The 27,059-nt window shown below is 38.6% G+C and overlaps 2 protein-coding genes across 10 annotated transcripts in view; one reads left to right on the top strand and one right to left on the bottom strand.

The window, feature by feature from the left end:
- Positions 1–329: 329 nt before the first annotated feature.
- On the bottom strand, positions 330–26,704 carry LOC148223871 (uncharacterized). Its single transcript, XM_088164396.1, has 3 exons — positions 25,522–26,704; positions 11,722–12,001; positions 330–2,539 (listed from the first exon to the last, which is right to left on the bottom strand). Exon 1 carries the CDS (start codon positions 26,702–26,704, stop codon positions 26,162–26,164), a length of 543 nt encoding a protein of 180 aa, XP_088020522.1. The 3' UTR covers positions 330–2,539; positions 11,722–12,001; positions 25,522–26,161.
- SORCS2 (sortilin related VPS10 domain containing receptor 2) overlaps positions 26,688–27,059 on the top strand; it is a 532,019-nt gene continuing 531,647 nt past the window's right edge. For 7 of the 9 annotated variants that reach the window (XM_088163094.1, XM_088163093.1, XM_014895306.2 and 4 more), the window contains exon 1: positions 26,934–27,059. In XM_088163094.1, the coding sequence (XP_088019220.1) occupies positions 27,030–27,059 (30 nt within the window). In that variant the 5' untranslated portion in view covers positions 26,934–27,029. The other 2 variants (XM_088163095.1, XM_014895301.2) reach the window with 2 other exon arrangements.

The raw sequence follows: 27,059 nt of genomic DNA, 5'->3' as shown, positions 1-27,059 counted from the left end.
AATTAGACAGTTAACATGAGTACTGTTCTAAGCTTTGACATTGAAAAGCGTAGCTCTGTGCTGCTAACCAGCTGCTGTGTTCCACTCCATTGTTTGTGATTCCTCTGTCTCTCTTTAATTGTTTGATTAACTGGGAGGTATTATTGGTGTCTGTCAAGGGCTTTGAAATCCACATATGAATGGTGGTGTAAAAGGGAAAAGCTATTCTTTGTAAATGCCATAAAAAACAGGCATTGCTTTGAATGTGGCCCATGGAGCTATCCTCAGTCACTCCCTTATCATTACTTGCCTTTATGAAAAAATAAATAAAACAATGGGGTATGACTGTGCTCATTAAAAACATATTTTATTATTAGGCATCCTATAAAGAACATACTGTAATATCAATTTTTGGCTTCAGCAGTTTGGGAAACGGGAGCATCAAAGTGCATGAAAACCAATATGCACCAATGGTACAGTCATTGATTTTCATAGGACTGTGGGAGTCAAAAATGGAAATTGATATTGCAGTGATGACCTGGGTAATTGACCATTTAAGTGATTCAGGAGTAGTCCTGTAGGTAAGGGAAGAGATGCCCTTCTTTGGTGCCTGCTCCATATTAATGAGTTTCGTACTTAGTCTTTTATGCTTGTTTCATTCAGAGTAGAGCTCTAAGTACCTTATCTTGACTTGAGAGTACTTGGCATCTTGCAGGATCAGGAACTGTGCTTGCTGAAGCTTGCTGTGTTTAATTTAATTGTATCATTTTATTCACTGTTACTCACTCCATCTGTCCCAAAGGGAACATAGAGAAAGGAAAAGAGAAAGGAAGAGTGCCAGCAAACTATAATAGCAGAAAGAAGGAACTAATTTTAAACTGCTTTGAAACATTTTTTTCTGTAAGCAATGTTGCCCTCCCAAGTGGCAAAGTGCTTAATATAGAGGAGAACTGCAATAAACTTTGGTTTTCTTCCAACAGGATAACATAGTTTATTGATAACACCTGCTTGTAAGCACTGTCCAAAATGTTGGTTTGTTTTCAGTCTAGGGAAGTTGTCAAGTGGATGGGATACAAAAAAACCACAGAAATACATGTTGTGATCATAAACTATATTCAGGATCATACAGAGGGTTAATAAAAGACTTCAGAGATAGTTGGGTAAAAAGGAAAATCAGCAATTGCAATCCAGTAGGTTGTTTATGATAATAGTCTTTAACTAGAGATTAAATCTTCTAATGGCATTGTCAGCCTTAGTATGTAAATCTTATATATAGAAATCTATACCATCTTTATAACATTATGCTCATTTAACCTTTAAAAAATATTTGTAAGTGGAACTTAATTGTAAGTGGTTTCCACCCTGCAGCATGCTGCTTGTTGTGCAGCTCTATAGTCTTATTGCTTCTGTGTATTCTTTCATCTTCCTATATGTAAGAAAAGATTTTTTTTTTTTTTTAAGATTAGCATCCCCTTGCTCCTCTGGAACGGTGCAAATGTGTTTAATTACACACACAAATATTATAAATGGCTTCCAAGAGATCAGTTCAGGAAATGTCAGAATGAATGTTACCTGTTCCAAAACAGGAACACACAGCCTCGATGTGAAGGGCTCCCTTCTCACAGCAGTTGAAATTAGGAGTTAAGCCTCTATGTGGTGTTGTACATGAAGCAGTGTTCCTTCCCTTCTTCCTGTGCCATGACATCCTACTGTGTGGCAGGACCAGCCTGATGGTCTGTATGGAAGGAAGATCCAGGTTCCAATGTGTCATTGGTGGATTCACTGCCAGCCCAGCTTGAAGCAGAAGAGTATTTTTGAAGCAGATCTCCCAGCTGTCAACACTTACTGTGGATTTCTTTGCACCACAGAGCAGTCACAGTCTGAATGACCTAAATGGCTTTGAGAGGAAACTAAACCAGAAGATTTGCTGTGGGTATGTACCAAATATGCCCCAATCCCTAATAATGATGACTGAAGCCATGAATTGTCCTCCACACCATAAAGATCTCCAGTATGAATCAAATGCACACCACGAGAAAGCTCCTGGACATTTGGCACTTTATGCAGCAGCCAGAAGGCACTTCCTATATGCTCCATACACTGACCTGATTTTAGCTCAGTTGGTCAGGGCATGGTGCTAAGAATGCCAAGGTTGACCCTGTGTGGGTCATGCACTTAAGAGATGGACTCGATGATCCTTGTGGGTCCCTCCCAACTCAGACAATTCTGTGATAAAGGCCAACAGGGCAAATATGACTTGATGTTTGGCTGCTGCTGACCACCTTGAAATTTGCTCCATTTTTTTTTTCTTTTCTGGGACTTCCTCTTCAATATTGCTTTTATTTTCCTGTATAAGCATTTTCTTGTGTTGTGGTCTGTCTTTGCTGAACCTTGGTCTCTTACACCATATCTCTCTTTTTTCCCAGCTTGTTGTTATTTTGGTTCACTCATGTCTTGCTGCTTCAGACTCCCAGAAGATCCAGCAAGGTACATGCTGAGGCCCCAGGAATATGGTCATGTATAAACATGCATGACAATGTGCTTCTTCCTCTTCCTTGGCCTATGTGATCATGAAAAATAAATTCTAATAAGTTATTTATCAAGCTGGCTTGTAATGCTAAAGAAGAATAAAACCCAAGTAATTTAAAATTATTTTAAAAATTTAAGTTAAAAGTATTTTCCTTTGAAAATTCATCTTTAGAAACACCTACATTTAAAACATGAGTATATAATAAGTTATGAAATTATTAAAAATACTTTTAGTTACTTTTTAGTTATTTTTATTTCATAGAGATGTATTATACTGTCAATATTTTCAGTAGTCAAACCACTGCAGTCACTGAGTGCAAGTGTTTTAAACCATTGATTACTGAGGCTATAATACAGGTTCCGTTTTTTTTCTGCAGGTACAAAAAATTATTTTGGACTTTTCAGGTAGTTCAGTTCAATAACTGTTTAATACTAGGCTGAGAAATTGACCTGTGCTGAAAGAGCAGAAAAAGTTGGTTTTCTCTCAAACTGTTGATAGGATGATCAGATCTACTAATTAAAAACTCGGTGACAACAGGAATAAGAGACAATCAGATTAGTTTGCTAATTTTAGATTAGGAAAGCCTTCCTTATCAATTAGGAAGTTTTGCAGAGGAAATATGAGTTGACATTTTTCTTCAGATATACAGCAGACTGAAGATTTTTACTTTTCATAAAATAGCTTCAAATGCTGTGTTATACATTTGGGATGAATCAGAATTTATAATCCTGAATTTATAATTCATTTTGAATTTATGTTAATATGAATTTATAATTCATTTTGATAGAAGTTACAAAGAAGTAGACATTTAACAAACAAGACAGATGCTATTCACAGAGTCCAAAGAGTCCAAACAATTGTGTATTACTCAAATAAGTTCTTAATTAATTTTGGTCAGTAAAGAGAAAATAGCAATGCATGCCAACAATGAAAATTGACTAAGTAAAGAATACAATTGCAAAACAAAAGTAACAATTATTTAAGGTTTTCTACATGGCAGTTCAAATTATCTTTAAAATCTGTGGCAATCAGCATAGCTGCAAATTGTCAGTAGTTCAAAGGCAACAGCATAGCTTTCTTTACTTTTCAGACAGTCTCACTATTCTAAGATAGAAAATTCTGTGACAAGATGGGAAATAGAAGAAAGATTCAGTGGCAGGAGCCTGACAATTATATTTTCAGTAATTCCTCAGTGGCACAAGGCTTACTCAGCAGTTAAAGCTGAATTGAAATGCTCTTCCCTGTATTGAAATGCTAAGTTACTCTGCAGGAAATCCCATCCACTGCAGCCTCGTGTTCAGTTACATGGTGGTTAACCAGTCTGTGACTATCAATGGCCTTTTGCTTTTTTCGGTGTTTATTTCGTCTTACTCCTAGTAACACCTTCTCTCTCTGTGTTTTTAACTGTAAGTACATAAAATAAATTGACCACCATAGGGAAACTGAGCCAACAAAAGCAGCTCACCTTTGGATAAGAACGATAATGAAGAAAGAACAACAAAAGCCCTCAGAAGACCATTAATTTGGAAAATGCTGAGCTGTGTTTTTAATTGTAACACTTTTAAATTCTGTGCTGTTACTTCAGGTTGTTGCACAATGGATTTAAATGGTTTGTGATGAATAAAATATAGATTGGTGGCTTTGGATGACAGATGCTTCTAAATCTGAACAAACATAACTAATATGAAATTCAAATTATGTTCAAACAAAAAATTAATATGAATTTATTATTTTCTTGCTTTTAATAAGCACAGATGTCTTGCCAGTGGCTCAGGCGCTTTCAAGCATCACTGCATCACTTTTTGTGGGCTCAGACATGAAGGTGTAGAGCTCTTTCTGTGTATGTGCCTTGCATGCAGAATCAAACTGATGGATATTCAAGCATAACTGATGTTGCTTTTTTTGAATGGAGATTGTGATCCTAATGTAAAAATCCTGAAACACTTTGCTTTTCAGGTACAATGTCTGTTTAGTAATTTAGGACCAGAAGGGTCCAGCCTCATCAGTGAATCCTGTCCTGGACTTGCAGGCAGTTTGAACATACAATGTCCTTAAAAGGCTGCTTCAGCTCTGTGCCTCTTACTGATTGACAATTGGTAAAAAAAGATAAAATTGCTGATATTTGTTTTATCTCCTGCCAGGTTGCTGAAGATAACTAATGCCCTAGTCTAAATAAACTATCACTTTAGTGAACAATGAAGTATATGAACACAAGAATTGCCATGTATGTCAAAATATTGTGTCTCTAGTCTGATATCCCAGGTCTGACAATGGCCTATTCCACAGTGAGATGTGAGAAACCCTTTTCTAAAATCACACAGTGATCTTCCTCTGGGAGAGGCATTTTTGTAATGGCTGTCAGTGAGAAATCCACCCAAACATGACGTTAAATGTTTGTTTTTTTTTTTTTACTTCTGCTATAAAAATTGTGTGTTCATCCTGTTTATATAAACACTGAAGATTTGCTTTTAACGCCTGCTGATGTTGAATTTCAGAGGTTAACTGACAATTTTTGTATTTAAAATACTTCTGCCTTTTATCTTCACTACTTTCCTGATTGAAGGTATACCTAACCTTGGCTGACTGTGACTATACCATTGATTATATATGTCCATCATATGTCTCTTCTTGTTGACATATTGCTGAAGCACTTATTTTCAAAGATAATAGAGGAAAGTAAGATTCTCAGAACTAAATGCACTATTTCAGTTGAAGACATACTAATGACTAGAATAAGATGGCATACTAAATTTTTATGTCAATCCATTACAAAAAATAAGTCTGAGAATCTCAAGAAATCCTGTTTTCCCTCCTTCTCCCATAATCCTACACAGTTGGCCTTTTTATTTGCAGTTGTGTGTTGATCAGAAGCTTTTGTATTCAATCTGTTTACAGTAGTGCTCCTGTCTCCTTCCTGAAAGCTTCTAATTAATTTAGGATTTATCTGTGTCTAATTAATTCAGACAGGATTAATGTATAGTGAACTGTGTCTGGATTAAAACCCTCACATGTTGGATTGCTGAGTGGACTGGTGAAAGCAGTGCACGCTTTCACTGCCTTTCAGTTCTAAGGCATTTTGATACGGTAATGAACAAAACTTTTCCCCAATGGGAACAGAATTTGTGGTGGTATCATCTTGGCAATTTTTGCATAGTTGATATGTTTTTAGGAAATCTTCACCAAGAGACCAAGTCTGGCATGAACCAGAGCCTGTGCAGGTGTCTTTGAGTGGTGGGCCAGGAGTGAGAAAGCTGACACCAATGCTTGCTCTGCATTATTATTTCTAAGAAGGCCCTGGGGAAGGACAGGAGTATTTTATTTTTTTGTCAGCCAGAGATAAAGATATTTCTGGCCTTCCCGAAGAGATAGCCTGACTGTGTTTTCAAAGAAATCATAGAATGCTAGAATGGCTTGTGTTGGAAAGAATAGTAAAGATCATCCCTTTCCAATCCCCCTGCCATGGGCAGGGACTCCTTCCACTAGACTGGGTTGCTCAGAGCTCCATCCACTTTGGTTGCCTTGAACACTTTCAGGGGTGGGGCATTCTCTGGGCAACCTGTGCCAGTGTCTCACCACCCTCACAGTAAAGAATTCTTTCCTAATACCTAATCTAAACTTTGTCTCTTTCTGCTAAGGTCACTTCTCCTTGTGCTATCACTTCATGCCTTTGTCAAAAGTGCCGCTTCAGCTCTGTTAAAGGCCCCCCTTAGGTACTGGAAGGTGCTGTAAGGTCTCATTAGAACCTTGTCTTCTCCAGGCTGAACAAGCCCAACTTTCTTAGCCTGTCTTCATAGCAGAAGTGCTCCAGACCTCTGAGCATCTTCATTGCCCTTCTCTGGACAAGCTCCAATAGGTTAATGCTCCCTGGGTCAGTGAGTCAGACAAATACATTATGTCATTCCCTTAACAGCCTGAGCAAACTCAGCTAAAGATGAGCTGGTGACCACATGGCCAAAGGATCCAGCAGGAATAAATCCTGATTAGGAAGTAACAGTGCCTGAGAATTGTAGCTTCATTAGCTGCAATTAGCAAGAATAAGCAACATGCTGAGATATGTTCAAGAGTGCAGGATGAGAAAAATCTGAAGAAAATTACATCCCTTTTCCTCAAACCACTTGAAATGGACAAAAAAATGTATGTCTGTGCAGGAGCAATACTATTGCTCCTGAAATTACTATAGGTAATAGGCTATATACTATTACCTGGTTGAGTCCTGATGTGCATATAGATATAAAAATCTCACTTCATGTCAAGAATATATACTGTATGTTCAAAGAGTGAAAGGACACAATACACTGGGTATACAAATTAAGAATATATGAGTAGTTACATATCAGAGAGAGAGAGTATGCTCTCTGATACAGAGAGTAGATCTATAGTATATGCACATATATATTAGATACAAGAATAAAATAAAAAATATTTTTGCCTAGCAGTATACATCTGTCATCTTACTAATTGCACACATTTTATCTAAACTGCTGGATGATGTGATGGGAAAAAAAAGAATTTATTGTTTCCAGAACTTTCAAGTGCACAGCAATTAAAAAATCTGAGAGCTTATTATATACTTTCTGTGACTATAAAAGAATCTTCACCTAATGCATGAGTCAACCTGTCATGATAGATCTTACCTATCATCAGTTGTTACTTACAAATTCAGCATTCATCCCTGGTGTTCCCTCCTTGTAGCAGTCAGTCCGTGCAAGACTCATCTGAGATACACAGCACTGGAACACCATGACTGTCTTGGTACTGGGCTGTTCAGGACTCTGATCACCACTGTCATTAATGTCTGTCTTCCTTGGAGGAGCTGGAGAGGACCAGGGCTTTTCTCTGTTTAATGCTGCACAAGGCTGATAGAAAGTGTCTGGCAAAGTTGTTCTTTCAGTGCTCATAACTTCAGGTACCCTGTTCACCTTCTGTACTCTGTTGATAATTAATTATTTGCATATTAATTATGCAAAAAACAGGTGCTAAACCCAGTAATTTTTCATGACACTGAAAGATTGATTTACTATACGGAATAAGCAAAATCCAGCTCTCCTTCTGCATTTCTCCTCCTTACATTGTTTCTGTAGCTGGTGCATTATCAGCCAGCTAATACAGTTTTGTTTGTCTTGTTTTTTCGTTCATCTTCAGATTGGCTCACTGCACAGCAAATGCTGTAGCTACAGTTTCTAGTGAGATATTTTAAAATTCTAATTCAGTCTTCCTGCTGCTCAATATGTCTGCAAACTGTCAGATTGATCATAGCATTCACATCACTCAGTGGTCTTCTACATAAGGACATGTTGCAACACTTGAGCAGCTTTCATGCTTTCAGACTACTCCTTTCTGCTGATAAACATTCTGCATGGAACTCAGAATTACCAGTATTTTTAAAAGAAGAAAATAAAAATATTGGGAGAAATTTATTTTTAATTTATTTAGTTTATTACATCCTTTTCTGTGGTTATAAATTACAGAAACTACTATTCCTTGTATCAAGGAATGGGGATTATAAGAAATGTTCATCTGCAGTTTATAGGAAAACTTTTTTTATTTTAAATGCATTTTCAGGTGGTTTTATTTGTTTGTTTGGTTTTTGTTTTGGTGGTGTTTTTTTGTTGTTGTTGTTTGGTTCATTTGTTTGTTTTTGTGGAATATAAGTTATTTATTATTTTTGTCTTTTCCTTATCATGGAGTGTGAAGATCTCAAGGTCTTATGGAGCTGTATTTCCACAGCGTACCCCCAACAAAGCTGCTTTTGATTTCAGTAGGTGCCATTGCAACAAGAATTGTCCCTCTGATTTTAAAACTCCTGAAAATGATCAGCTTTTATTCAGAGATTTGAAAGTCAAGAGAATGCTACAAATTTTCCTAAGAAGATTGCTATAATGTGAAAGCAGGGCTGCTGCTGGGTACATCTGACCAGTATTATGTGCTCCTCCTGGTCTGCTGCTTTCCTCGCACCCACAGTACCTTTATGAAGTGTAGGGACAGAGAATGGAGTGAAGCACCATGCCCCGACTTTCCTCCACAACCACTCTCACAACAAGAAGCTCCTTCCTTTAGGGTCAGATTCTGGCATATTAGAAATAACATTTTCATCCCTGCTCCTTTCTTTTTTATTTCTTGCAGCTCTATCTACTTTATTTTTCTAGACAATGGTGTGTTCTTGCAAATGGATGTTCCACTTGTAGTTTTAACTTCCTTTGACCTTTGAGCAGCACCAATAAGTTTTTTTGAGTCATTTAGTGACAATAAATAATAACAGCCTCTTTGCTAGGGAAAGACAGGTCTGGTTCCACCAATAGTTATGCTTGAATCACCAGAATTTGAAAGGGAGTAGAAGTATAATATTCCTGCATGTTTTCTGAGAACAGGTTGGCTGTGAGGGAGATGTAACCTGTTTGTGTTAGAATAGCTTTGATTCCAACGTGTTCGGTCATCAGTGTCAATCCATCTTGAGTTTTCTTAATGCTACTGGTTGTTGAAGTACGTTTTAAATCAGGGGAGCTCACTAAAACATAGTTTATTTTGATTGTGGTTTATATCTGGAAGGCTTTGTCTGGGAAAAACTGGATTTTCTGACACTTTTTATGCCATTGCTTAAACTAGACAACCTTTTGAATATACAAGAAATAATTGTTGAAATTATAATGGTTCTCAATGTCCTTAAAAACTATTGAAAAAAAAAATTCTAATTTATTTCTAAAGGAGAGTTTCTACTGCAAGAAGCTGAAGCCAGATATCTCAGCCTCCCTAAGAATCCTGTGCTTATCACCTCCCACATATTTTAAGAGCATATTTTTAGATGCAACACTCAGATCCTTATGTTAGATCCATTTTTCAAACTCACAGAAATCAGGTACAGTGTGGTGCTTTCAGAATGTAAATATTTAATACAAACGTTTTGCAAGAGATGGAACCATATTGATCCATGCTCCTACTCTTTACAATTTTTGTCATTTGACTGAAATTTAAAAGCTATCCTTTCTGGGGTTTGGTGTTTGTTCTCTTTCCATTTGTGCTGAACAACCTGACAAACCCCCAAACCGTTGGGACTTTAATTGTGTGATTCAGTTTCTCAGCTTTATTGGAACAGTCTGTTTTGGTTCATTATTGAAATAGACTGCACTCCCTAACTAACCTGTAAGCTGAGAGTCCAAGTGTGAATGGAAAATTCTGAACTTCACACTCAGAAGGTGTAGTTCAAACAACAAAGTAGATATTTTTCAGAAAGGAGTAAAATAGAGTAAAATCAAATCTTCCAACAACACCCTTTCTATGTTGAGATTGTAAGTTAGGATAACAAAAGTTTTTCTAAAGAGAATTAACTAAATGAAGTTATATGCAGACCATATAACAGAACCAGTAACAGAACATTCACTATGACAGTGATGAGAGGGCACTTGATTTTAGTAGAATCTGCTGTCTTTTAATGAAATTAATTATACATGTTTTTCATGGTTTAGAGCCAGAATCTTAATAAATAGCAACTACACCTTACTTCTATTCAGACTGATATTAATTATATGATAGAGACCATAATTTCTGGTAGTATTTGTTGCTGACAAGACTTTGCCCAATCAACCTGGAATAGACTTTGCACCTTATTGTAATGCAAAGGAGCAGGTAGGTGCCATGTAATGTTTTAGGAGAGTAGGCGATATAGAGGAGATTAGTGTGAGCAAAAACTCTAAAATGGAAGTTGTCATCCTGCATGAGGCTAAAACTGAATATTTAGAAACCTGATAGTTTGCAGCTCCTTTTTACTGGTGAGCATTGCTAGAATTTTACCGTCACTGTGCATTAGGAAGAGTTCAATGAATTTTAACCAAAATGGTCGCTGAAAATGTCTAGTAACTAAAAATAATCTATCCAGCAGATACAGATTTCTTTCTACACTTCTGTTTTTGCTATTATGTCTTTAATCCTATTTGTCCAGAACTCATACTCCAGTCTACCCTCACAATTTCTGAGACACTAAATCATTTCATTTTCCTAAATCCCTCTGTGACTAGATGATGATTTCTTACAATTCAGTAATCTTCCACCACTTCCTTCACTGAAATAACACATTCCTTAAGAGGGAGACTTCAAGCTTGATGCTTTTGCACCAAGTTTCTTGTGTCCCACATGTTCACATGGCTTATTTGCTTAATAGCTTGCAAAAGTCAATTAAAGGTCATGAAATTAACAGCATTTGGACTAAATTCTGGTAGTTGTCCAGCTAGTTTGATAATGCCATCATATCAGCCATTGAATTTCACATGCCTTTATTATTATTTAGTTATTGTTGTTTTGTATCTGAGTGTAGTTCATAGGGATATAAAGCTGTGCTTTTAAAGTTTAGCTACTTTGCATTTAAAAAGTTAAAATGATGATACAAACAACGCAGAAAGATATAATAGAACACTTTCTCTCAATATCCAGTAACAGATGTGTGGAGAAAAAGAAAGGAAACAGGGCAAATACTGAATAATCTTTCCCTGGTGCCATCCAGCCTTTCTGTAAATGGCAATTTGTGGACTTTCAGATCTGGCTGGATGTTCCACCTGTATCATGATGTTCAAATGCCTTTATGTGCCATTACCTTTCTCTACTGTCTCTTTATACTTCTGGTTTCTACAACATCTCATGTAGAGCTTAGTTATACTAAATTTTAAAATGTTTTAGCCCTTCTGCATGCCAAATTCATGAGCTACTTTCTCCCTACCAATTATTTCACAGAACTATATTGTACTCCTCTTTAGTCAGCTAAGTTCAAGAGTCTGACCAGCCTCTTCTCATGCAGGTGTTGCTCATACTTTCAATCATCCTTGCACGTTCCCTTCTTCAGGTTCTGTTTCATCCTTTGTGAAATGGCAGGATCAGCACTGCATTCAGAATTTCATAGAAACATAGAATGGTTTGGGTTGGAAAGGACCTTATCCACCTCTCCTGCTATGAGCAGGGACACCTTTCACTACAACAGGTTGGTCAGGGCCCAATCCAACCTGGCCTTGAACACTTCCAAGGATGAGAAGTCCACAACTTCTCTGGATAAAGTATAAACACAACAGTGATAGCTGTGTTTGTATCTATTCCCAATTTATGTTTTAACAAATGTCACCATACTAGGAGAAAATAATGTTTGAATACCTTGTCAGGATATTTACAAGGTCTTTACAGGGCATTTACCTTACAATCAGCTGTGCAGTTTATCCAGGAAGATGAGAACTTACCCCTTCAATCTCATGTAATGCACTCTTTCCTACTTTTAAAGATTGTCAGAGCACCCAAATGGCAAAATTCTCTTCACTGGACATGACAGGTTCTGTAGCAGATACTTCTTTGATTTGTACTTCCTTTAGGTCTTTCACTTCTGAGCTCCACAGCTGCCTCTGGCTGCTTCTTTGGTGTAGCTGCTGCTCCCTATATATATATATGTATATATATCCACCGTTTCCAGGCTGATAAGCTGGTTCAGCTTCAGTTAGGGAAAATTTCTCCCAGGATGATAATCTGGTCAAAACAGAATGGAATTCACAATAAAGATTAATACCTGGTGTTGACTGTGGGACCGATTTTGAAGTACTATCCCACAGACGTTTTCCCAATTATCTAATAAGCTACTGTTTTGTCTTAGCTCTGTGAAACATGCTTTAAATACAGGTTGTCCACTCAATAAAGTTAGTCTTTTTTCCCTAAAAAGGCTGTCCTTACTCTTTCTCTCTCTCTAGCACAGTAACCACGTGTATATATATACACACACTGTATAGGTTCCTTCTCCATTACTTTGTTTATCAAGTGATAACAATTACAATCGAGATGATATTTTCTTGTGCCTTAGAGGCACCTTCAAGTGAAGCTGTCAAAAACACCCAGGTCTCCGCAGCTACAGTAATAAACATACTAAATGAAAATGTTAAATACACAGTAAGGTTAACAACAAGCACTTCTTATCATAGTGTTGTATTCATGGTTTTATGCACAGGAAGTCTTTTGTACTCATGACATGATAAAAAGTTATTATTGGTAGCTGAAACACCTGCCTAAAAAAGCTACACAATATTCCACTACTAACAAACTTCTTCCTAAGATACATTTTTCTCCTCATAATCTTAGACCTGTATGTACAACATGTAAGGAGTTTTGAGAATAATAAATGAAAGTTACTGTGGAAATAATACAAGAGTGGTTAAGAATGACTTTTAAATGGTTCGGTGAAGTAGATACTGGAAAAGCAATCTAAATTCTATCAGACAAGGTAATGGAGGGTAAAGAAGCTGGCAAGCAGAGTGACTGGAAAACTAAATGATAATATAAGCCTAAAGCATAGAAGAGCTTTGAAAATCTGTATGCAAATGGGCCAGAAGACCAAGGAATACAAGAAGGATTGTAGCTTGAAAAGAGTAAAAGGAATATCTGGTTGAAAAGCGGTAGAGGAAAAGCAGAGTCAAAGGTATTGCTGAGTACTTGTGCTCGTTTGAGGGCTAAATTCCCATTTGTGGTGTTCTGGTTTAATATAAAGCCTATGCACATGTAAAATATAGCTGGTAATGGCTATCTGGTGAACCTCTTGGCTCCAAACCAGGGTCATGTACCTCAGCCATTCTCCAGAAAGCCTTATTCTACTGGTGCTTTAAACAGTGCTCAGGGATCTGCAGTCACCAGAGGTATTCTCTTCCAAGTGTTGGCAATTCACCTTATGGAACGTTTCCTGATGCCTCACCTTAACATTTCTTTCTGCTTTTCAGACCCTTTACTTTCAGCCACTTTCTCAGCTGATGAGAATGAGATCTTGTTGCCATATTAACTTGAATCTCAAACTTCAGTTCTCTGCTTCCCAAATCATCCCTAATGTCTGTATGATATCCTTGGGGTCTCATCTGGAGTGATCTGATCACCTCTGGAGACAGGCAACATGGGTCATCAACAAAATAGGAGAGACGTTGTATTTCTGTCTGGTGTATTTTGCACAGAAACATTTGCACACTGGCCTGGTAGCTACTTGTAGCTACTTTTTTGGCTGGATATCTAGTACCCAGTTACAAATGTATGAATGTACCATATTAAGCCTGGAAGAAATGCCTGGCTTTAAAAGGATAATGCTTCTTAGAGAAATCCATGGGAATACAAGCTGGAAGGGAAACATTCATAGTGGTGAATTCTAAATTGAATATGTTTCATTGAAAGTGTTGTGACAATAGATTCCTGATTTTTTTTGAGAAATACATAATAAAAATAGCAGAGAGACAAATTCAGTTCTCATATGAAACAATTGCTGAGAAAGGTGTTCCCAGTGCTTTCCTAGATCTAGACAAGTATTCACAGGTTTCTTTAGCAATAAAAAGTGCTCTGAAAAGAAGGCTCAACACCACAGTCCAGCCACATGACAAAGTATCCTGAGTGAGTGAATCAGTGCATCACATGCCTATCACAAGAGAATCCTGTGGGAGTTTCAGGGATTTGGTGTGTGTTGATGGCCTTGGTGCTGTTGAATATGGTAAAATAACAGATGCTATGTTGAAATTTTGTGTGAGGAGAGGACTGTTTTAAAGTATCTTATCCAACATGGTTCCTTGAGGATTTGGAAAGAAGGATGTTCAGACAACATGCCAAATGAATATCCTTTCTGTATTGGTCAGTCCTACAGCTGCACTCAGTCTATAGCCAAGCCTAAGCTCAACACATATGCTGTTAGGAGCAATTAACTCTGTTGACTTCAAAAGGGGTAAGAATTGGACATAATTTGCTGTATTTTTACCCAGTTGGGTAATGCCACATATTATTTCGTTTTGATTAGCTTTGTCAATGCACAGAGCTAGTAGATGTTAAACACTAAAATTAATCATACAGCAGTGCCAGTTACCAACTCTCAGCTTTCTGATGAGAAGAGCAGCCAGCAGTGCAGGTGTGCAGATGAGGACTGTTGTGGCATTAAGAGCCAAACCTTTCTGCCTCTTACACCTGCACATGTTTGCAAAATAACAAGAGCCAACAAAAGCTCTTCTAAAATATTATTGTCCAAGTATTCCCTACCCAAACCCTTGTGACACACATATGTCAGAGGCAGATGCTATTCTGAGAAGTGTAAAGCATGATATTGCACAGAAGGTGATGTGATCTACTTATGCTCATCAGAACAGCAGGAGGTATTTGATTACCTGCAGTCTGGCCCTGACTCAGTAGACTGGTACATGGTTATCTAAAGAGTCTCCTCTTGCTCCCTACTAAACCAATGACAGTGTTCTCATCTTGTTGTCATTAATGGATCAAGTCTTGGCAATATTTCATGAGATTGTATTCACATTCAAGAGCTTTCAACTCAAATCTTTGCAAATATCTTCTTTCTTGTTTATTTGTTTTAAGGGAGACACTTAAACTCTGAAGCTTTCCACCTGTTCCTCTTTTTTTTTTTTTTTGTGCTTTTGTTATCTTATTGTAGGTTAATCTATTTTAACACTCAAAATTGCAGGATCAAACTAACTACAGAAGTAAGTGGTGCATTTATTGATCAGTGGTAAATACCTCAATCACAATCTGCATGACGAAATCTGGTTTTTGTAAGAAAACTGCTCTGAAAACTGTTGCTCTACTTTTTGAAGATGTTGATCCAGAATGTTTTAGAAATTTGGTCAAGTGCATTTGTGGAAACAATAAATCCCATGGGATAATATTCTCTGAAAGTTGCACAGACCCTCATGAAAGTTCTGCTGCTGAAAAGCAAGGTCCTCTTGTAATACAAGATGCACAGATGCCTAATATATATCTTCTAGAGGTGTGGAGGAGATAAGAAGATAAAGAATGGTGCAGAACATTCATAATCAGGAAACCTTTTATGAGGAAAAGTCAGATCCTGACTTGCCACTCCAGGAAGCTCCCTAAGGAAAAAGCAAACATGGATGTGAATCTCTTCCTGGTGTCCAGTGAGACACGTCTCAAGGAGGAATTGGTGCAGTCTCTGCTGGAGTTTCAGCTGGGTAACTCAGCATAAGCCCAGCAGCCTTGGTAACATAGCTGGGGCCAGCACAACTGAGCTTAAGCAGAGCTTGTTGGGTTGTCTCTTTCAACCCTATGTGTGAATCTATTTTAACGTATAAAACTTGGGGAAACCACAATTACAAGATGACAATGATGGGGAATGCTGGCAGAACTCTTCAAAGTAATAAACACCATGAAGAGGAAGAGTTAAACTTTTTGGAGAGATTGAAAGGATGTCTAACTAACTGGAAATAATGGAACCTAGTGAAAATAAAGGAAGTTAGGAAACATATCTTATTTACATTATGGCTCTAATGGAATTTTTCTTGGAACATTTTCTTCCATATGAGCTTATTTAAGGCTTACATCCACTGGAAAAAGATCCCTGTAGGTTTGGTGTGCCTATCAGTAAGATTATCTAAGGTCCAACCCCAATATTTATAGTAGGAGAAGCAATGAGTAAATGGCTGTAAGCTGTTAAGACATTATTAAGTTTGATGTACATGTCAGAGGTGGTTAACTTCTGAATGGCCAGAGGCTGCTTTTGTTCTCTGGTAGGTGTTTGGTGGCCAGAAGTAACAGCAGTATTTCTGTTGCATTTACCTGTCCTAGATTAGCATCCTCTGTATAACCCATAGACCGAAATATCCTTTAATTTGGCTGGTCTGTTGACCTGATGACATACCTGGGATCCAGGTATGTCTAAGGTGTCATCCCTCTAGGACCTAAGAACTTTAGATTACTAAGTGGCCTCTCCCTTTAACTGTGCTGAAAATGGATTTCCAGCCTGGTTTAGGGGTCACAGCATGAATAAGGCTGTCGAGTAAGTTGGAAATAAAAGGTCCAGATGGCCAATATGATGGCTTACATTGAGGCATCATTAGTATGGGAAATACAACCATGAAGTGAATCCTTCTCTGAAATGCTAATCTTAGTGGATGCAATGGACACGAAGTCAGTATTTTCACCATTTTAACCCTTTTAAACAATTTATTAAAATTAACTTTAATTTAGTTTAAATAATAATTTATATTTATTTCAAGGGATGCAAAGGAAGATTTCTAGTGAAATCAGTGGATCCATTTGCATGACTTAAGTTAAACGAGTTAAATATCTGCTAAAGGTCTCAAGGTCTCTGCTGATTTGTTAGCCTTGGTAAGGATCTTCCTTTACTTTTTTTTTTTAATTGCAAGATCAATAATGTATTCAACATATTTTCCATAACTTATAACCTAACAGTGACAAGTACTGTATCAAATGGTGCTGCAGTGACTGATTAAACTATTGAAGTCTAGGAGCCATATGCAATACTCTCTGTCCAGTAAGTTAGACAAAGAATTAGACTGGTTTTGGAGATGGAACGATACTTGGGCAAAAAAAAAAAGATCAAGTATTCACCTGATTCATAGTAATACTCATATCCCTAGGGCTAACTACTAATATAGCTGAGGTGGAAAAACCTATATAATTAAGGTGCTTTGAAAACAAAGTGGTAGAAATAAAATGGGGATGGGAAAAATTCTGTTTTCTGTCAAGATGTGTACAACTGAATCTCTTCACTGATATTTTCTGCTGACAACAGAGACCCCATGAGAAGGACTTTTTTTTTTTTTTTTTTTTTAATATTTTCTTCCCAAATCAGAAGATTTGTGTCCTTTCAAGGAGTTCTATGCAGGCTGAAACTACAAGAGCTGGAACCTACTGCTGGAAAATTGCAGGAACAATGATTTATTCCTGTATCAAAAACTGAACAAGGGAAAACATATAAACACTGCACTATAGGCACAGGGGGTGATTATTTTTGCCACATAAAACAGTTTTAAAATTCATGGGGAAAAGCAATTTTTGACAGTATGGTGTAGGTGGTTTCAGTCTTATAAAAATAGCTACGGATGGTTTATTTGCTTTTCAGACTGCTATTTTTGCTCTACCATTCAGGTATTTTTAATGGCTTTTCTTGAATAAGACTTACAGTAGTTATGTTTATGGATGGATGAATATATATGATTACAGCAGACTAAAACTGCAGAATCTTTACAATAGCAGAAACAAATCTGTGGGCTTACTGTATTTTTCTTGAGCGAGTTGTCTTGGAAGAAAAGATATGATCATTCTGTTTGATTGAGGTTTTTTTTAACCATTGTATTTATTTTAAGTATTTTAGTGTATCAATGTGCTACTTCTCTGGCTACTCTGAATCATATCTGAAATTAGAGTGAGCTGTGGGATTTTAGCAGTAGTGTTGTCACTAAAATGTATATAAAAGTCATTCTCTGTTTCTTTGTCAATTTTTACAGTTTGGGTGATGCAAATTCAGATTTCAAACACTCTTTCATGAGCCCTAGGCAGATTTGTTTTGTTAGGTGTTTCAAATGTCATTTTCCCCAGATTTTGTGTTCCGTCTTCTATAGTTCAGGGATACAGAATTATTAACCAAAGATGGATAGTTTAAGTTCCTTTTTTATAAAAATTGCTTCCCAAGGCCAGGCTGGATGGTGCTTTGAGCAATCTGATCTAGTGGAAGTTTCCCTGCCCATGGCATCTAGTCAAAAGTAGGTGATCTTTAACATCCCTTCCAACCCAAACCGTTCTACGATTCTGTGATTCAAAGTATCATTTCAAAAGCAGAAGCAACCATCCCAAGTGCAGTAATGTGATAACCACCAAATGCTTTTGCAAGTTTAGTCAGGCAGAAGATGGTAAGAATGATCATGCTAGACCCTTCTGCCACAGCACTATGAAAGAAAAACGAAAATGTTGAAAAATCATGAGAATGTCTTAAATAATGTGAAATTAAAATGAAGTTCTTGACCCCTCTTTCTTTGTTTTCCAATATCCTGAGTGTAGAGGATTCATTTATTCTGTGTTTTCAGTCTTTCTTTGAAGATGTGAGGACTGTCACGCTTGCTAAAGCCAGCACTGAGACTTTTATGTAGTCTCCTGATCTTAGAGCTGGAGCTCTATGAAAAATATTGTGACTCTATAAGCTGTTGTATAAGCTTTATACATTAGAATCACAGAATGGTTTGGGTTGGAAAGAACCTTAAAGATCAGCCAGTTCCACTCCCTATCATGGACAGGGAGCCTTCCACCAGGTTACTCAGAGCCCCATTTAGCCTGGTCTTGAACACTTCCAGGAATGGAGAGTCCACAACCTCTCTGGGCAAGTGAATTGTTTCCTATGGATGCACATTTGCTCTTACTTACCTCTCACATGGTATTATTGCCAGTGAATGAAGTACCAGGCATATGGAAGAAACAAAGATGTTTGCCAGACTTCTCTGTTTTTGATAATTCCAAAGAAAACTGAAACAGCCACTAATGCTAAATTTCTAAATGCAAATTCATTTTCTAATGCACATGGGCTCATAACTCCCATTGATCATCCTAGCAATTATGAACCAAGAGCATTGAAAATGTCTACCTGCATTTTTAGACATTTAGACTCTTTCAAGATTTTGAGTAAAAGGAAACTTCACAGTGGGCCACAAATGTTTGGGACTGGAGAGAAATATCACATAGAAAACAAAAAAACCAGATAAATACTTTACCCTTTCATCCTTTGTGTTTATATGAGGTACCAATGATGGGATTTATAGAGAGCTGTTCAAAATGGTGTGATATTTATGCACCAGTTTGATTTTTCTCAAGGTAGTTGGGTCATCCTGTGTTTATAGGACAATGACAAAAGGTACCTTTTCTTTGGGAAAAGTAGTATAGTGTCTTGATATAAGCAACCTGGCTTGGTGCATAAAGTAAGATTTTTAAGATGTTAAGAATATGGCAGGATTTTTTTTTTGTTTTACTGTTTCAAATGCAGAGCAAGAGTGACTTAAAAGAAACGAATGCCTAAGTGAAGAAATGGAATAGATAATGGGTGCTTTGGAAAGTGTGAAGTGCTCTGTATTTCTCCAGCTCATGATTCCGAAGCCCTCCAGCCTTTTACTTACATAAAACATCTGCCTCCAGCTGTTTTGCTTTTCAAAAACAATAGTTTGTAGGAGTGGAATTGGCACCAGTTGTCGATTTGGTTCTATTACTTTAATTTTCACTATTTATCATACAGCGCTTTTTTTTTTTTTTTAATTATCTTCTCCAAAATGTGTGGCAGTCAGCTTCCCTGGCATCTGATAGTACACATTTTTCAGAGTGCTACGTTATTTCAGTAACTTCCTTTTTTGGGGAAAGACTTATCTCTGTCTATTCACCGAGACCAAGCAAAATTTTATAGCAAGCAAACACGGAAAAAAGAAAAGGACATGAAAAAGAATAAGCCAGCTCAGAAAAAAAAGATACTACCTAAACAAAATTCATGTACAGTTCAGTTAATATTTAAAGAAGACACTCCTAAAGGTTGTTACTTAAGTAAATCTATTTCACAGCTTTAAAATAGTGTGGTTTTCTATGATGTTTTAGCTGAATATGTAGTTTGCAGAAAACCCTCTCATTTTTCTTGGTTTGGCTTTGAACCAGCCAGTGCTGTATCTGCAGACCTCAGCCATGAGACAAAATTTAGCACACTCCCTGGAAAACTCAGAGCAAAAGCCCTCCCCATCCCTTGGAATAGGCATGCAAGACCACACAGTTAGGTCCCAGTCCCACACCCTCTTAAGCTTGCATGCTTGCAATAATAGCAAGGATTTGCTCTATGGTCAAATGTATTAACCATAAATTGGATCCTACTCACATCTGCATTCCTTGCTCAGCTCTTTCTGTGAAGAGTTCAGGGGGACTGAGGTAGCTGTAAACATGTCATACTGACTTCCCACTAAACATCTACCAGATGGGAACATCTCCTCCTAGGAAAATGGTGCCTTTATGTAGTCTCCAAATCTTACAGCTGGAGCTCTGGAAACTTTGCAAAAGACTAGGACTGATTTAGAATGGTTTGATTTTAGTTAAGCTTAATATTTATGTTTCTCACACCAGTTTCTCAGAAATGCAACTGTATAGCAAACTGTATGAAAAAATGACACTGATAAAAAAGCTGATAAGATTAGATCAGAATTTAAGTGGTTGGTAGGAGATTAACATTATATTTGAAATAAAAGGAACTTAAGTGACAAATAGGAAGCTGAATCTAAACCTGAGGATTACATCCTTCATATCACATTGTGATTCTCTAAATACCCAAATATTTCTCAACTTTCCACAGTTTGCCAAATAAGCTCCATGAAATTTTAGGGCAGAAAACACATGAGTGCAAAGCTATTCTGGGAAAAACAAGTTCCCACAGTCTAGCTGACCACATAAACGAAAAATGTTTTGTTCTCTTGTGAACTATTAAGGTGTAGACAATGAATCCAATTCTCATGTTTTCAGAACTCTGCTCATTAATTGTTGATGAGAAATCATGAAGGTTGAAGACAGATAATCTTACAATAGCCACAACAACATTACACTTCACCTTTTATTTTCTGTTTTGGACTAAGCCACTGTTTCAGGCTTTGTGGCATAACAAATGTGTACAGATTAGTTGTTTGTTTTTTCTTTTGATTGATGGAAGGCAAAACCTAAGGAGATCAAGACAGCCTGTATTAATAGTCAGCCTGTTCCCTCAGTGACAGTGATTTTACAAGTTGTTTTCTCTTTTATTTTATAAGCTAGAACTAAACAAAATTATAATGTATGTTTACCTACTCAGTAGTAAAAGTTCTGAGCTGCTCAATTACTTTTGATTGAAACAGTGACTGCCTGTTTACAGGCTATTGGCCAAGGGGTGGTTGTGTCAGTTTTTTCTGTGTACATGCCGTTTGCTAACTTGATACTGGTAAAATTGGAAGCTATTTAGTTTTTCCTTAAACCACTTATAGCTCTTCCAAATTTTTTCTCATAAGTGAATGTCAGCTAGTATACCCATACCTGGAGAGAGCTCTCTGTAATAATCAAAGATAATACACTACACTGAAATCCACTCTTTTATATTGTTCAAATTTGAACAGGATAATTGAACATGTACTTTGTAGCTTAGTCAGTTCTTCATAGAACAAAGGTAGTTACTCACTTTTTTTAACTTCAGAACTTCCCACAGAAGTAGTTTTTTTTTTTTTCTTTGTGACAAGGAATGCTACCTATTAATTAGGCTTTCTTCTGTGGGCATCTGGGCTGCCTGCTGACAGCAATGTATCAATGAATTAATGAGAATAAAACAACCTGACACCTGCTTCGTTTTTTATTCTGTCAGATGGAGCAACTACTGAGAAAAGTGTTAAGACACCTACATTTGTTGACTATAGGAATATTTTTTTTTTTGTAGTTGCAGTTTACAAATAAAAATTATTTTGGAACCTCACAAGCATAGCTAAATAAAAGCTCTACTGTCTGGCATAAGGGTATGGCATTATGTATAATAATTTTCATTTAACAGAGAAGAAGACATTTGGGTTTTATTAATTGAGTAACAAGGAAGTAAAGCTTTACTCTTTATTAATTTGTTATCTAATGATATGGTCAGAGTGAATCATAAGGTGTTTTGGAGTTGGGCATTTTGATAAACATGTGAGATTAAGTTGCTTTCATGCATGAGCATTTTGTCAAAAAACCTGCAGGTCCCTGTGCTCATATTGATGTGGCCAACATAAATACAATATAACTGGAAATTGTTTTGTATCTAATGAATAGAATAAGGTATTCTAAATGCACATTGATACATTAATTTAAACCAGCCTTTAAAAGAAAGGAACAATATATGAGGGGCATGCTTAAATGGGTAATTCTTCTGTGATTTTCCACCATATTGTGCATCTGCAGTCATCTTGATTTATCAACCTAAGGCAGCTATGAGGATGAAAGATGTAACAAATTGTTATCAATATTTTTTATTTACAAGCAAAAGGAGTATTTGCCCTGCATCTTGGTTTCTGCCTGAGTGGAATTTGAAGCTTTCTGTAATATTTCCAGTATTTGATCAGAAATTAATGTGGTAAAAATGAAGTGAGTTAATTTAAGCCTTTTAATCTAATCTGACAGTTAGTAAAAATGTAAGTAAATATTATTAGTATAACACTAATAATTCTGCCATTAACAGGAAGAAACTTGCCTTGGATTTCCGAGCCTTTTCTATTTCTATTCTGGGACTAGAGGAGCTTAGAGGTTTGTGATAGGCAGTTATTTATCTTTTTGTCTGCCCCTGTGTATTTGCTGAACCAGAGTTTATAAGAGACATAAAAGATTACAGACATTTAAGGAAGCCTCTTTATTTTAGGAATCCTTAAACTAAATCTAAACCATTCTTTTGGCAACTCTTAAAAAGTTCTAGTTAAACAAGATTTTACACTGGAAGAGCTCCTCACTTATCAGAGTTGGTCTCTTACATTGCTTAGCTTGCTTGGTCTTTCTAGACAAAATTATATTTTCTAGTCTGTCAATTAGCTTCCATCCTTTATTAGCAACCTTGATGCTAACAAACCCATAAAAATCAGTAGCACTTCTGTTCTCTTGTGTTTGCATTTCACCTAGAATAGTCACAACAGAATAAGAAGTAATTAAATGTTCTGGTCATGCATTGGACTAGAAGTATTGATTGTCCTTTGCATAACCAAACACTGTGGATGGAAGTTGGATCAACCTTTGTTTCTCTTTTTGTACAGTACCTACCCAAGACGATTGGGCTCTGACCAATGACACAGTCACATGACTTTGGACAATATTAAGACATCATTTTATCTCTTTGGTGACTTAACTATAGGACTTTGAATGCATTAATGGGGGTTATATAATGAAGCTTCTTTTCCAGTTTTGCAAACTTGAGCATTCTCATCCAATCTGCTGCTTTTATTATTGTGAATTAGTGATATACTAAATATGCATTCTTTATTAGATTGCAGTATTTGGTAAGTATGTATTAATCCGGTTGATGTAAAACCAGCTTCAACAACCATTGAAGAAGCCAGGCAAAAGCCTGTCACTAAGTGGCAGAGATAAGAGATGCTGTAAAGATTTTCACAGTGTTGCCCACACATCTGTCTTGGTTACGATAATCTCTAAAGAAGGGAAAATGGAGAAGTTACTTTGGGTTCCATCAAATCCTTGACCTCTTAAAAGCCTGATAGTAAGGGATTTAATTAGTGACAAATATAGTTGTAGGTTGAGTGATTCATCCCCATGTTCTCATGTCTTGCAATTCATACATAAAAATTAATCCATTTCTCTCAGCTTTAGCATTCTTTAGGTGAAATATTTAACTTGCCTAAGAATAAAGGCTTGATTTGTCCTTGTCAGTGAGTGATTCACTGGTCTGTGGATCTGTCCATCCACCTTGATCAGTCTTCTGAACCCTTAAGACAATTTCAGCTAAACTGGCAAACTGGGGACGATCACAAAAATAAATGGCAAGTTTTGTGATTGGGCAGACAAGAAGAACTTTATTAGTGGGTTTGCTAGGTTCCTGTGAAAATCATGGAAAAGATATTCTGACAGTGGGGAAAGACTCAAGCAGACCTTGCAGTTGACCATAAGGTGCAAGGCTGGAGGAAACCGGGATTCATTAATTCTGCAACAACTGCTTGGTTTTCTTTTCCTTTTAAAGTCTCATTATGGGAAGTGTCAGTAACTGACAGTTACAGAGAGCTTGACTCTTAGAAATGTGGATGTTACCATCTCTTTGCTGCTGCTGCTCATGGGAGCCCAACCTGTCAAACACAGTGGTGAATGCAAAATAGATAAGCATGACAAAGTCCAACTGCATTTATTCAGATGAAGTATTAGGTTTTGCATGCTAGTTTTAACATGTAGGAACTTGGGCCCTTCCATCTCTTCTGAATAATTTTAGGTTATTCTACACAGGAGATAGGCCATGATGTAAGAATCAAAATTACTGTATTCCTAATAATGGGCAAATGACCCCTTCATGTCAATTGATACAGTTGTGGTTGGTCAATGTTTTCTTAACAATTCAGCATTATGTTTTTTTCTCTTTGTGCAGAGGTGCAAAAGATGGAAGGTGACTCACTTAGTATGGAACTGTTATTCCAGCAGGAATCACTTTCTGCTTGTGTGTCTTTTGTGGACTGTTGAATCACTGCCCAACTTCCGTGTCCCTAAAGAAAAGACCCAAACAGCAGTGATTCAAACAAGCGTTAGACCACAGCTGTTGTTGAGACCAGTTTACAAGAGTCGAGGGGGTTTTGTCTGGAAAATGAATTTTCTGCTGACTGAAACCTAGGTGGTTTTACTTTACAAGGGTAGTGGTTCAGAGGGATAAGACACTATGAGAAAACTAAATGGATGCAAAGTCAGTCTTGTCTCACACTCCTGTTTCACCTTCCTTAGACAGCTCCCTATAGCTTCTCCTAGGCCTTCTGAGCTTTTGATAATGTCTCCAGAATCAAGATCTGAGACCAAAAATTAACTTACTCTTCACACAAGATATACTTCAGAAATGAATTTGATACATGACCCCTTCAAGAGTCTCAAAGGCAGCTACTGGTGACCTGGGTCATGTGGTGCTGCCTGCCTGAGTTTCTGTCACTGCCTGGGCTCCTGTTGGCAGGGTGTTTGGAACAGAATCTCCATAACTGGCATCTGGAGACTCCTAGATAAGGGGCAATATCTTCAGTTCAGACACTGCACTGGAGGATCAAAGGGGAAGGCTACACAGAGGTTGTTTTGAGATTGGGGGCTGTGCTTGGAACTCTGAAAGAGGATTCTATTGGGAGTTGCAGGAAAAGCACATGTGATTAAAAAGAAAAACAACCCTATTTTAATTTTTATTCTGCATTTCTTTTGAAATCGAGAGTCATTCTGATTTTGAAACTGCCTACTAGTTCAAGCTATTAGAGTAATAACAGGGCAGGTTACCACAGGTGTCCTAGCACTGAAGGTGTACAGCTTCTACACAGTTATATAGCTTGCTGAAAGTAATTTTTACATGAATTTGGTATAACCAGGTCACTTTAGGTCACTGTGGTAGTCATCACAGGCCTGTAAATGGTACAGTTAAACCAGTGGATACTATTTTTTCTATTAATCTTCCTAGAAAAGCTTTTGTAATCCTAATTTTCTAGGCCATTAGGGTAGAGGCAGATTATGGCTAAAGCTGGTTTATTAACTTTACTCACCTTGGGTTTAACCAGCCCAGATCTCTTCTGTTGGGTACCTATACCTGGAGTCATTACTTTCCTCAATGGTCTTTCAAACTTGTTTTCTTACATTTAGGCCTAAGTATCCTTATTTTACTGTGAAATTAGATTCAGCTTCAGAGTTGGCCCTGCACTGAGCAGCAGGTTGAACCAGGACTTCTTCAGAGGTCCCTGCCAACCTCAGTTATTCTGAGTTTCTAACTTGTGCCGTCTCCACAGCATGTGAGGCAAACTGCTTCATAAGTCCCAATTTACTCACAGTTACACAGCACACTGCAGTGAAGCAGGAAGAGCACACATCTTCTGATGAATCTTTTGAATCTTCTTCCACCACTTCACCTTTGAGTGATGCCACCCTGCACAGGTCCAGTCATCGTCCCTCCCGGCTGTGACCACTCCAAGAGAGCATTTCTTGGGGCTGCCATGGATCAGTCCCAAATTACAAGGTACATGTTCCCAGCGGGCAATAACGGAGTAGTAGCTGGCTCTGGACAATGCAGGTGATGAGTCTGGTGCCTCCTTGGAGCTGAGGGCAGAAGAATGGACAGGGTCCATTTCTCCATGGAAGCGCTTGTCTTAATGACAGGAATCCTATTTTTGCACCGGCTTCATTTGCTCCTCAGCTCCCAGCTTCTGACCACAGATCCCTTCTGACCGTTTCACTGCAGCCTCCTGGGACGGACGGCCAAACCAAGGCCATCCCTCCAAAGAGGCAGCGGTGGGTGCTCGTCCCCAGCGCCCCTCGGGCTGCAGCGCACCTGCCCCGAGAGGCTCCACGGAACTTGCTCGGGCGCTCTCGGAAAGCCTCTCCCCGGAGCTCTGCGTGGAAGTTCACAAGCGGCGGGACTGCGCCGCCGCCGAGAGACTCCCGCGGGGCGCGAGTGTCCGTGTCCGTGTCCGTGTCCGTGTCCGTGTCCGTGTCCGTGTCCGTGTCCGTGTCCGAGTCCGATTCCGAGTCCGTGAGTGCCGGAGCCCGCCCGGCGTTTCGGCGCGGACCAGCAGATGGCGGCGCCGCCCCGGCTGGGCGCGCAGCCCCGCGCACGGCGCTGCTGCTGAGCCCCGCTCCGGTTACAGCCCTCCCCCGCCCCCGCCCTCCGCCGCGGTGTCTCCCTCCCTCCCCGCCACCTCCCCGCCTGTCACTACCACGCCGGAGAGCCACCATGGCGCACGGCGGGCCACGCGTGTCCGCCGCCGCCGCTCCGCGCGGGGCTGCCCGGCTGCCGCCGCCGCCGCTGCTGCTGCTGCTGCTTCTGCTGCCGCCGCTGCTGGGCGCCGCCGCCGCGCCTCGCTGCGCGGAGCCCTGCGGCCGCCCGCGCCCCGTAGCCCTGACCCGCGGGGCGCGCAGCCCGCCGGAGCCGCGGCGCGGCGGCGGGGCGGCGGCGGGGAGCGGCCGCTCCAGGAGAGCATCCTTGGCGGGCGGCCGGGAGCAGGTCTCCCTCATCAGCACCTCTTTCGTGCTGAAAGGGGACGCGTCTCACAACCAGGCGATGGTGCACTGGACGGGCGAGAACAGCAGC

The sequence above is a fragment of the Sturnus vulgaris genome, chromosome 4, assembly GCF_052056855.1.
Source record: "Sturnus vulgaris isolate bStuVul1 chromosome 4, bStuVul1.hap1, whole genome shotgun sequence".
Taxonomy (NCBI): Eukaryota; Metazoa; Chordata; class Aves; order Passeriformes; family Sturnidae; genus Sturnus; species Sturnus vulgaris.
This window is presented reverse-complemented; position numbering and strand designations above follow the sequence as displayed.